The 11,517-nt window shown below is 44.9% G+C and overlaps 6 protein-coding genes across 6 annotated transcripts; 3 read left to right on the top strand and 3 right to left on the bottom strand.

The window, feature by feature from the left end:
- Window positions 1–65: 65 nt before the first annotated feature.
- Window positions 66–2,339, top strand: CANTADRAFT_56193 (ATP-dependent 5'-3' DNA helicase; the record flags this gene model as incomplete). Its single annotated transcript, XM_020210560.1, has 2 exons — window positions 66–920; window positions 999–2,339. The coding sequence occupies 2 exons, from the start codon at window positions 66–68 to the stop codon at window positions 2,337–2,339; spliced, it is 2,196 nt and encodes a 731-aa protein (XP_020062611.1).
- Window positions 2,340–3,096: 757 nt separating this feature from the next.
- On the bottom strand, window positions 3,097–3,508 carry CANTADRAFT_312365 (uncharacterized protein). The gene has a single exon (XM_020208387.1). It carries the CDS (start codon window positions 3,402–3,404, stop codon window positions 3,168–3,170), a length of 237 nt encoding a protein of 78 aa, XP_020062610.1. The 5' UTR covers window positions 3,405–3,508; the 3' UTR covers window positions 3,097–3,167.
- Window positions 3,509–3,985: 477 nt separating this feature from the next.
- Window positions 3,986–4,396, top strand: CANTADRAFT_37554 (CAP domain-containing protein; the record flags this gene model as incomplete). Its single annotated transcript, XM_020208725.1, has 1 exon — window positions 3,986–4,396. A coding segment is annotated over one exon (411 nt), but the record flags the coding sequence as incomplete, so codon positions are not given.
- Window positions 4,397–5,103: 707 nt separating this feature from the next.
- Window positions 5,104–7,294, bottom strand: CANTADRAFT_70778 (L domain-like protein; the record flags this gene model as incomplete). The annotated part of the gene is made up of 2 exons (XM_020211052.1): window positions 5,254–7,294; window positions 5,104–5,205 (listed from the first exon to the last, which is right to left on the bottom strand). Exons 1-2 carry the CDS (start codon window positions 7,147–7,149, stop codon window positions 5,104–5,106), a joined length of 1,998 nt encoding a protein of 665 aa, XP_020062608.1. The 5' UTR covers window positions 7,150–7,294.
- Window positions 7,295–7,547: 253 nt separating this feature from the next.
- On the top strand, window positions 7,548–10,388 carry PUT3 (Put3p; the record flags this gene model as incomplete). The annotated part of the gene is made up of 1 exon (XM_020208652.2): window positions 7,548–10,388. A coding segment is annotated over one exon (2,841 nt), but the record flags the coding sequence as incomplete, so codon positions are not given.
- Window positions 10,389–10,480: 92 nt separating this feature from the next.
- CANTADRAFT_27285 (uncharacterized protein) lies at window positions 10,481–11,388 on the bottom strand. The gene has a single exon (XM_020208061.1). The coding sequence runs from the start codon at window positions 11,381–11,383 to the stop codon at window positions 10,592–10,594; it is 792 nt and encodes a 263-aa protein (XP_020062606.1). The 5' UTR covers window positions 11,384–11,388; the 3' UTR covers window positions 10,481–10,591.
- Window positions 11,389–11,517: the final 129 nt, after the last annotated feature.

Here is an 11,517-nt window from a genome sequence, read left to right as displayed (position 1 = left end):
CCCACATCTATTCTTGAAAAACGGATACTTACAATGACACATAATACTAACGCCTGTAGCTAAACATGAGCGAATCCATTGGTTTCATTGAAAAGTTGAAGAATGCAGTAAACTTGGAGCAAAAGTCCGACGTTCTTTTGACGAATTCATACCTCGAATCATTTTCCTCAAAGAAGTTGGCTCAGTTTGGGTTGGCGGTGGTCAATTTAGTAGTAGACAACGTGAAGACCGGTTTGGGTGGAAAGACTTTGCTCGAATTGGTTGTTGATCCGGCATTGAAGAACAATGATGACATACAGCTCGGGTCTTTGAGAGTCGGAGATATTGTAAAGCTAGACAAAATGAGTAGTGCTGAATCTTTAAAATCCAAGAAAGCTCAAGAAAATTCATCCAAAGGAGCCAGTCCAGAGGATGAGTCTCTTGATGCGGTAGTCATCAAGACTTCGTCGCAATCGATTACTATCTCGATAGAAGAAGACTCAACAGAAGACAAAGTTATGAACCTATACAATAATACCTCCAACGATGGAGTAAGAATGTGGATAGTAAAACTCTCTAACAGCATTACCTACAAGAGAATGATCTCCACATTGAACAAGTTGGCTGAGCTAGACAACAATCACAATAATGATATCGTTAAGCTATTATTGGGCCAAACCAAGTACGTTCCAAGGGGCTCCAACGCAAATGTCAAGAGTTTCTTTGACTCCAACTTGAATGAGTCGCAAAAGAATGCTATCAATTTTGCCATACATGATTCACCAATAACTATTATTCATGGTCCTCCAGGAACAGGAAAAACATATACATTGATTGAGCTCATCAAGCAGCTAACTTTTAACCATGGAGAAAGGGTTTTAGTCTGTGGGCCATCCAATATTTCTGTGGATACAATTTTGGAACGCTTGTCTCCAATATTCGTTGGCGATTCACCCGATGATTCTGGTACAAAAAAGAAAAGATCGACTAAGAAAGCTACTAAAAGTTCAGCGGATAAGCTCATAAGAATTGGCCATCCTGCTAGATTATTAGCCAACAATCTCCAGCACTCTTTGGATATTCTATCAAAAACCAGTTTTGGAGCTGACCCCAGTGACAACAAGTCAATTTTAAGAGACATAGAAAAGGATATCGGTGAAACCCTTGGAAAAATTAAGAAATGCAAGAGATATTCAGAGAGAAGGGTACTTTGGGGTGAATTAAAGCAATTCAAGAAGGAGTTAAGAATCAGGGAAAAGAAAATCGTGCAAGACATTTTAGTGAATTCTCGTGTGGTTTTATCAACACTTCATGGAGCAGGATCATACGAATTGACATCTTTGTACAAAGAAGATTCCTTGAATTTCAATCATGAAAACCCGTTGTTTGACACTATTATAATCGATGAGGTTTCGCAGTCGTTGGAACCTCAGTGCTGGATTCCGTTGGTAAATCACATTGGCTTCAAACGGTTAGTTATCGCTGGAGATAACAAGCAATTGCCTCCAACAATCAAATCTAAAGAAGAGGTGGAAAGACTTTTAGGTAACTTGAGCTTGGACAATATCTCCAAACAAAAAGAGCCTGAAGCTAATACAGCTAACTTGGAATTAACATTGTTTGACAGATTGGTTAGGGATCATGAAGGTGACAAGTTCAAAAAGCTTTTGGACACACAATACCGCATGAATGAAGCAATCATGAAATTCCCATCTTTGGAGTTGTATGAAGGAAAACTTAAAGCACATGAATCGGTTAGAAACATCAAGCTTACAGATTTACCCAACATTGATGAGAACGATGATACACTTGCTACTTGTGTGTGGTACGATACACAAGGGGGCGACTTTCCAGAAAGGACTAGTGGAGAGGATGACGACAAGAACGCAGGGGCAAGATCTGGGGGCTTAGTTGAGGCTGGGTCCAAATACAACGAAATGGAGGCTCTATTGGTTGTGAAGCATTTAAAAAAACTATTGGGGTATGGAGTGGCCCCAGAACATATCGGTGTGATATCACCCTACAGTGCCCAGGTCAATATTGTCAAGAAAGCACTCCAACATGAAGCATCGGCGTATTCTAGAATCGAAGTCTCGACCGTGGATGGGTTTCAAGGACGAGAAAAGGAGATTATCATCATATCCCTCGTGCGATCAAACGACGCGTTTGAGGTTGGATTTTTACGGGACGAAAGAAGATTGAATGTTGCAATGACCCGCCCCAAACGCCAATTGTGTGTGGTTGGGAACATAGAGGTTATTGGCCAGAGTGGCTTCGGGTTTTTAGAGAAGTGGGCTGCGTATGTGGAAGATGGAGACAACGGCTACGAGGTGTACTATCCAGATTTGGGAGACTATTAATTGGATGTGGTAATTTCTGCCAGTGAAGCAAGTACCGCATTGGTTAAATTGGACATGAGCAGTCCACCACAGGCCCCGGGTGCTAATTCGACAAGGGATAGGGGTGAATAGACTGTTTCAAGACCTGGCACTGGGCTCTTCCGCGGTATGGAATCAGCCGTGTATGTAGAAAGCGGGAATTGCGACGCTGGTTGATCGGTGTCAAGGGCCTTGCCAGGGATAATAGCATGGGCTCGGTTGCGGCATCTGCGACATTTGGACACAAGTGTTCCAGAAGGCGTTCTAGTCAGTGTTCCAATGCGCACTGGGCACATGTGCCAACAATAGAATTTCCCGAGTGTGGAAGGCACAGAGCTGCCATGGCCTCATCGGCCCACTCCAATAGGGTAAATTGCCAGGATGTGGGCACAGAATTGTCGGGATGAGGCGGAGATTGCTGGTGGTGGGCCCAAACCAGACAGAAAACTACGAGAACGGACAATACCCAATCGGTGGAGTCCACAGCTCTGGCAAACTGGTAGAGAAATGTACGTTAGAAGTGCCCCTTTTCAGTGTAGCAATTTCCAGCTCCGACCTCCAAGGGCTGGTGGGACGTGGGAATGTTGGATCAGGACTGGGGCATGCCGCACTCGTCTAGCGAACCGAATTCCATATCCACACAGAGGTCAGAATGATTGCGAAACATGACAGTCTCGAGGTTGGGGTCCAGGAATGTGGCGACGCCAACGGCCCGTTTGCAAGGGAGTCGGACGTAATGTACCTGTCGGTGGGAATGTCAAACCTAATCTCGACACGATGGTCCCCCTAGTCTATAGCTTATTCGGTTGATTAATGAGGTACATTGACGACACCAGCATTCCTGCCCACGACGTGGGTGGATGCTGGTGGGCGCCGCCAGGTTGCGAGCGCGCGCCTAAAAACTAACCCCTGCGGCCCCATGCAGGCTAAATGGCCACCGCGTCCCCATTTTTCTCCTGCCAGGGCCACATTGGGGTAAACAAACACGGTGGGTGTTTTGAAATATTGCGAAATGTCGTGTCTCCTTTGGGGCCTTCCCCAATGCATCACGGTTATGTGATGTTTGAACTGACAATTTTGTGCCTTGGACCTGGCACCTGTGCCCCGTGCCAGTTTCCAAGCATATATATTGACCCATCCGCTCCTTCACTTTTGTTCATTGTCGCAGACACAGTCACTCCTTAGTCTTACTACCACAGTCGCTCCTTACGCTCCTTACGCTCCTTACACTCCTTTAAACCCCCCCTATCGCTACCATGAAGTTCTTGACCTTAGCCACCGCTTTATCCATCTTGTCTGCCGCCTCGGCCAAGACCGTCTACGTCACCCAGACCCACCTCACCACCCTCTATGGAGGTGAAGCTGCCCCTACCCAAACCCAAGCCGCTGCTCAGTTCGCAACCACCATCATCGAGTCTGCCAACACCTACGAAGCCAAGGCCAACAACCAAGCTGCTGCCGAGTCTGTCGAGACCCAAAAGGCTGCTTCTTCTCCAGCCTTCACCCCCACCACCCTCGTGACTGCTGCCTCGCCAGCTCCATCTGCAGCCCCATCCTCTTCTGCTGCTCCATCTTCCGGCTCCAACTCCGGCTCCGGCATCTATGCTGACATCTCCAAGTCGTCCAACCTCGACCAAGACTTTGCCAAGTCCATCTTGGACGCCCACAACAAGGTCAGAGCCCAGCACTCTGCCCCAGACTTGTCTTGGGACCAAGAGGTCTACAAGTACGCCCAAGCCTACGCTGACAAGTACGACTGTTCCGGTGGCTTGACCCACTCTGGTGGTAAGTTTGGTGAAAACTTGGCCGTCGGCTACCTGACCGGTGAGTCTGCCTTGGAAGCTTGGTACGACGAAGGTAAGTCTTACGACTACTCTGCTGCCTCCACCTACGACCACTTCACCCAAGTTGTCTGGAAATCCACCACCAAGCTCGGATGTGCCTACAAGGACTGCTCCGCTCAAAACTGGGGTAAGTACGTTATCTGCTCTTACGACCCAGCTGGTAACTTTGTTGGACAATCCAAGGCTAACGTCTTAGCTAACTAAAAGTCTTATTCAGCGTGATGACACTGTTGAATTTTACTTACGACCCTAAAAGGTAAATCTCTGGATATTGGTTTTCTTCTTATGATCCCAAAAGGTATATGTCTGGATTTTGGTTATTCTTCTTCTTCGTTAAGGTTTCTGGTTTTGGGTTTTTCTTCCAATGAATGTTTTATCAGAATCAATAGTGTAGTGTCCAACGGATACCTGTAGCCTTGGTGGGTGGCCACAAACCCTACAAGTGGTCCATACCCCAAAATCCCAAAGTTTGGCTCTGGGAAGTCTGCGACTTTCCTCGAAAATCTTTATGACCTAGTTTGGTGCAATTAGTGTTTGGTTGGCCCACATTTCCTCGCCCAATTGGGTGCAAATTATTGCTTGGTTTATTGGCCCACAATTTCTTGCCCTCCATAATGTGGATGTTTATTTTCTTCTTTGGGTAAATTAAGCCCTTTACAAAATAATTCTTTGCTCTCATAGAATACTATTAAATTCGCAGTAGTGGTTACTCAATTTTTCAAATAGATATTTTTCACGTAGTAGTCTTGATTGTTTATCACTATGCTAATAGGTAATACTTACGCCAACAAAATATATGTAGTATTCAATTGGCTCTTAGTCTTAGTGTAGCATTATTGTCCTTAAAAGGTCATCCACTCTTGCCAGGTTGATTTGTCACCACAAATCGCAAACTTCGACTCTCATTTGTACATAATTCCCAGTCTCATTAGCTCAGTTTGATTACCGCATAACCCGAAGTAGGAAATATATGGGAAGTACGGCAACTTACTTACTTCGACGCGCTCGCCAGTTTCGCATTCCCAGGTGTACAATATCATACTTCCTCTCACCTCCTGGAAATGAAACCAATTGTCATTGAGTTGCAAATGTTTTATACCAGTTGGAACATTATCAAGCTCAATCTTGGTGATATTATTGTGTTCATAGGATAGAAATGATAAGCTGCTGGGATATGTAGTATCTTTGATCAGGGTAATCTTATTTTTCGTCAAGGAAAGTGTACGAAGGCATGGTAGTAGAGATCTGAAATCGAGCGATAAATCTAACAGACTAGGGTTTTCGGACTTGTCGTGCAGCCAGGCAGTATGGTCTAATCGAAGTTCCTGTAACGTATCTGGTAGTTTCGATATGAGTTCATTAGTGAGTTGACCCAATGCAATGTCTTTGAGGAGCAAGTTGGTCAATTTTGGGGGTAGTTTCATGCTCTCAAAATTACCAAAGGGGTTGTGACTCAAGTCAAGATATTCAAGACTTGGTGGTATGTTTATATTATCTTGAGGAAGATTGAATGTGGTCAATTTATTTTCACTGAGATCCAATCTCTTAAGTTCGCTGGTGAATTGAAGATGCTTAAATATGCTAATTTCGTTGTTTGCAAGGTTTAAGATCTCCAATTTGCTGGGAAACTCGAGGTCTGAAACCTCAACCAAACCGGTCGAGTTCATGGAAAGTTTTTTTAGGTTTGGGGTGAGAATGTTGGAATAATTACTGTAATCAATCTCGTTGTTGTCCAATGTAAGCTCTTGGATTGACATGGGTAACTCTCCTAGCTCATCTAAATCATCAATCTTATTGTCTGATATATCCAAAATCCGTAACTGGGTTGTCAACGCAAAAAAGTCATTTGGAAACGAGTAAAGTCCATTAGCATTGAGATGCAATTCTCGCACTGTAGATGGCAATACAAAGTAATCGTCGAAGTATTTGATCAAGTTTCTCGAGAGCTCCAATACCTCGATGTTTGTGGGTATCTGCTCTTGATCAATTCTGAACACTTCGTTGTACGAAATTCGAAGCGTCCTGAGAGCAAGGGGAAATTTGATATTTTGAAGGCTTGAAATGGTATTGATGGAAGCATCTATCGTGTGCAACTTTGTGCACTCATGATAATTGGGGCCTTCGAGGCTTTTTAGATTATTGGCACCAACCAGAAACTTTTCTAACGACGGAGGGAGCACCAATTCTTTCAAGGACATGATTGTATTTGCTGTGAGATCTAAGACCTTTAGTACTGGGGGTGACGTGCGAAGATATTGCTTAATGGAGTAGTCAGTTATGGAATTATTCCACAAGTATAACTCCTCGAGGTTCTCGGACATAGAAGCATGGAAAGGATGGAGATTGTTTGCCTGGCTTTGTGAGTTAAACCTGTTGACGCTGAGCAATTTCTGAGTCTTGTCACCAAGGGCCTCAATCCTTTGGACTAGCTTCAGATTGAGGAGCATCAACTCAGGAGTCATGGTGATATCGTACACCAATTGGAAGCATATTTTTGGAGTGACACTGTCTTGGTAATGGTCGAACGACAAGAGCTCTAGCACTTTGGCAAAGCTAGTGATTTCGTCAACTAGACCGGGATCGTCCGTAAATCGAAAGAGCATGCCCATCTCGCGAGGGAAGACGTGGTTGGCGGTTTCGAGGTTGTAAGAGGTCAACTGGCGCAAGAGCCGGTAAGCGAGGTCGAAACCCTGCACCAAGAAGGCGTTGTCCACGTCGCTCTTTTGGTAGTAGAGTTTCGAGTGGTCAAAGCCTCTTGTTTTATGGTAGTTGCGGACCAAGAACGGGTTGGAAAATATCCACCTGTAGGCCAATTGTTGGATCTCGTTCCACAGCCCACAAGGGTACGGATCGATGAGCTTTTGGTATACGAAGTTGGCCAGAAGGATATCGAAGATGCGCTCCAAGAGCTCAACTGGGAGCCGTCGTATGCCGTGGTGGTTGCTCATTGTACTGTGACACTTCCAGCCAGGCCGTTGGGTATTGTATTTCTGGAGGTGGCGGCTACACTCTTCTAGCTGTGGCAGCTACACTCTTCTAGTAGTGGCTACACTCTTTTGGCACTCTTCTGGCGCTGCACTACTGGGCCCCAATCTCCCACCGATAGCGTGCACCTATGACAGATGTATATACAGGACGGCACACCAACTAGCGAGGCTAACGGTAGCGAGCGATCAACAGTTTGATGGCCCAGTTCCTACTCGATTGCACCCACCACGGACCACTACACCCCACTATGAGAGGCGGCACGATCAAGCCCGAGAATGATACTACCGAGGAGGCCATTTCTCACACCTTCCTCAGTGCCAACAACTCGCCGGACGGTGCCCCTGATGGGGAGATGTTGAAGGATGAGGAGATGAACCCCTCCGAAAACGGCACCCGCACGGCGTCTGGCTCCAACAAGCCCAAGCGTACCAGTTTGGCTTGCATCCGCTGCCGAGCAAGACACATCCGCTGTCCTGGAGGCGACCCCTGCAAGAAGTGCCAGTTGGCCAAGACCAAGTGCGAGTACGTGGAGGCCGACAAGAAGATCGTGGTGTCGATGAAGTACCTCTCCAAGCTCCACGACGACATCGCGCGCCTCAAGAAGGACAACGCGTTGTTGAGAAACCTGCTCAAGGAGGAGAAGACCAAGTCGCCCCACCATCCGCCACCCCTGGTCCAGCCCAACACGTTTGCCAACAACGCCAGGTACTCCAGCGAGCCTCCGCGCTTCAGCTCGTCCACAAACCCCGACACAAACTCCACCGAGGTCATCCAGCCTTCCTTGGATAAGCACGGGCGACTCATCCAATCCCGAACCGGCGAGAAGGTCTACGTGGGTTCGTCCTCCATGACCCTCTTCGGTTTGGAGATCCAGAACATGGTTCCCTCGTTCCTGTCAGCATCTCTCTTGTCCAACGGCTGCTCCACCTCCGCCACGTCGTCCCCAGGAAGTCTCGGCACCCCTAAGACCAACATAGACACCCAACATGAAATGACTCCCGTGAAACGAGAAACAGAGATCTTGGAGAAGGAAGGAAATGCCTACAAGATTACCCTTGCAAAAACTAACACCCGCCCTGGGTTGTCCATCAACTTCACTCTCCCTTCATATTCCTACGCAATGTTGTTGGTAGACACCTTTGTCAACTACAATGATGGGTGCTTTTACTTTTTCAACGAAGGGTTGGTCAAGCGATTCTTGATGAATTTGTACTCAGGAAATACCCAAGACAACAAAAAGATCTTCAAGAGAAATATTTCGGCCAACAAGGGGCCGGCAAGAGACGAAAACTCAATCAAAAAGGACGCCGATGATGACACAATCCTTGAGACCATCTGGTTCTGTAAGATTCTTCTAATTTTTGCCATTGGTGAAATGTACTTGGGCACTGAATCTGACACTCACATTAAAAAACAAAGAAATGTTCATGCTCCAGATAGCAGAAAATCCAAACCAAAGGAAAAGAAAGAGAAAAGGGATACCTTGCCCGGCTCGGGATTTTTTTATCAATCATCCGAACTTTTTACAGGATTGTTTGCATCTGGTGCGATCGACAATGTCTCCAAAGATGGTGGTATAGAAGTGATGTTGTTATACGCCTTCTACCTCCAAGTTGCAGACTGCACCATCGCGTCTTACTTCTATTTTGGGTTGGCCCTTAGATCAACTTTAATTCTTGGTTGGCATGTTGATGCAGACAAGGAAAATTTGAATCGTTTCGAGTTGGAGCATAGACGAAGAATTTGGTGGACGGTCTACATGTATGAAAGAATGCTTTCGTCAAAAGCTGGTCTTCCATTGAGTTTTGCAGATGATAGTGTCTCGACAGAATTGCCTATTGACTTTAGTATTGATTTAAGTGATTTTCCAAAGGACGAAAATGATGTCAGAGGATACTACATCTTCCCATCAGCTGAGTATATTAATAACTGTGTCACTATCACTCAGATTAATGCTATCATCTTATCATCTTTATATACGAAGCAACCAACTTTCAATATTTTACCGGTTGTGTCTGACTTAGTTCATAAGTTGATAGCATGGAAGAATGCCTTACCAGAGTTTTTGAAGGTTGACATGTCAGGTGATAATTTCAGAGTTACCAGATTAATAGTCAATCTAATGACTGAATATTTCCAAGGTATGAATCTTGCAGTCAGACCATTGTTATTCCACTTTGCTACCAAGAAATTGAAGGAGTTACAAGCTCAAAATTCAACAAACAAGTATGTGGATTTGACCAAATATTCTAAGAATGTCCTCACATTATTAAATGCGTCTTTCCAAGCATCAATCAACACTATCAAGTCAATATGGGCATTGCTACCAGAAAACATGGTTGCATTATTTGGGTGGATGGATAGAGAATACTTGTTCACTTCAGCGTCGACTTTGATCCTATTTAATGCTTCATTCGGTGTCCATGAGGCCACTAAGGAGCATTTAGATCATGCTTTAACCATTTTTACGAAAATGAAACGATTAGGAAACTACCCGGCTGCATTGAGAAGAGCACAATTACTAAAACTCATCCGAGTTCTAGACTTTAATGGAGTTATGAACGAGTTACTAGTGAAACATGATGATGATTACAAAGATCAAGAAATCTCAGAGGATACGTTTTTGAAGGACCAGTTTAACGATCATATCAATCAGGTCAATCAGATGACCAATTCGAATATCAACAATGAACATTTGAGCCTGTTGGACAATGAGTTAAACAGATCAATGAATCCAGTTCAATCCTTAAGGCAAATGGATTTCCAAAGGCAAGACAGTGCCCCTCTTCCTCAGGAACATTTCACAGAAAATTTGACGAATGAATCTTTCAATTACAATATTTCAGTGCCAGGACCTGGTAACAGTGGTGACGTTTACGCAAATTCCGATTTGGCAGGAATCGAAGGGTTAACATACCTTGATGAAGAGCAAAAGTTATGGAATGAAATAACCAATGACGCAGTTTGGTTGAATGTTGCAGGTGGTAATCCAAACCAACCTCCGCAAAGTACAACAGAAAAGGCTGATGTATTCAAAAAACCTACAGCGTCTGAAAGTGATCTATTGGGATTGAATTTCCAAAGCACGTCTCAAGGAGTGTCTCAGGGGACGTCACACACTGGGTTCGGGATCCCAGGGTGGAATTCTGGTGGCTATGGTGACATAATCAACCAAGAGTTCCAGGATATGATGGACTAGTTCATGATCAATTCGAAGAATGTGATCAGATGTCAAAGGCGATAACCGGAAATTAAATTATACGATTCACAGAATCGCTGGGTTTGTAAATTAGGAGGTTAAGAATAGATGTATTATTAGGCTAATAATATTATACAGTGTCAGAAGGTCCCTGGCCGACGTAGCTGGACCATTAAATAAGTTATATTACATAGTGATGATGATCAAGCATTGAAAAAATCCATCATACTGTTATTATCGTTAGATTCCATTCCCTGGTCACCATTCATCTGTTGAAGAATCTGCTGTGGTGATATGGCTTGGCCCTGGATTTGTTGCTTTTGGATCTGTGGGGGTATATTGTTGACATTGAAGTTCGAATTTTGGGGATTCATTCCGCCCATCTGAACGAAATCGAACTGTGAATCTTTCATTCCGGATATTTGTCCACCAGAGGGACCTCCAGGTGGTCGCTGGTTGACTTGGGCACCAGATGTCATCATCGGGTTAGAGCTTCCCACTCCCCCTGGGCCAGAAACCGGTCTTTGGCCCATCTGTTGGGGCTGACCCTGTGGTGACTGCTGAGACTGTGCTTGTTGCTGCTTCTTCATCTGGTTAATTTTCATCTTCAAGTACTGGAAGGCATCCGGATACAATTCCTGGAGCTTTGTGTATAGCTGGTTCAATTCTGGCATGTCTTGTGGTGGTGACATCATGATGGGGAACGTTGTTTTATTCTGAGAAGCCTGTTGTGCAGCTACATCGGTGTGATACTTCTCATGAATATAACTAAGCACAGTCAAATTGCAATGTATTCTTCGGGTACAGTTCTGGTATGATTCTATCATTGATTGCTTTGCTTGTGGTGGAAGTTGTTGTAGTGCTTGTTGGTTGCTCAATATATTGTGATAGATGTTAATCGCTTTCTTCATTAGCTGGGTATTGATTAGAAGAAGACATGTCACACGTTCACGGTCTAGTTCCAATGGAGACCTTGAATCAACGGCGTTGCTCATAGTGCCCGTAGTTGTAGTGGTGACATAATGTTTGGTTTGATTAAAAACCGTGCCGCACTGGTCACGTGCATGGCTGCAACTCCGTGTCGTACCCTGAAATCCATGATGGAGGACAAGTGCTACCTCCTAAGGTC

The sequence above is a fragment of the Suhomyces tanzawaensis genome (assembly GCF_001661415.1).
Source record: "Suhomyces tanzawaensis NRRL Y-17324 unplaced genomic scaffold CANTAscaffold_7, whole genome shotgun sequence".
NCBI lineage: Eukaryota > Fungi > Ascomycota > Pichiomycetes > Serinales > Debaryomycetaceae > Suhomyces > Suhomyces tanzawaensis.
This window is presented reverse-complemented; position numbering and strand designations above follow the sequence as displayed.

Coding starts and splice junctions, on each gene's coding strand:
- CANTADRAFT_312365 (XM_020208387.1), bottom strand. CDS start 3,404: ATGCATTGGGGAAGGCCCCAAAGGAGACACGACATTTCGCAATATTTC.
- CANTADRAFT_27285 (XM_020208061.1), bottom strand. CDS start 11,383: ATGAGCAACGCCGTTGATTCAAGGTCTCCATTGGAACTAGACCGTGAA.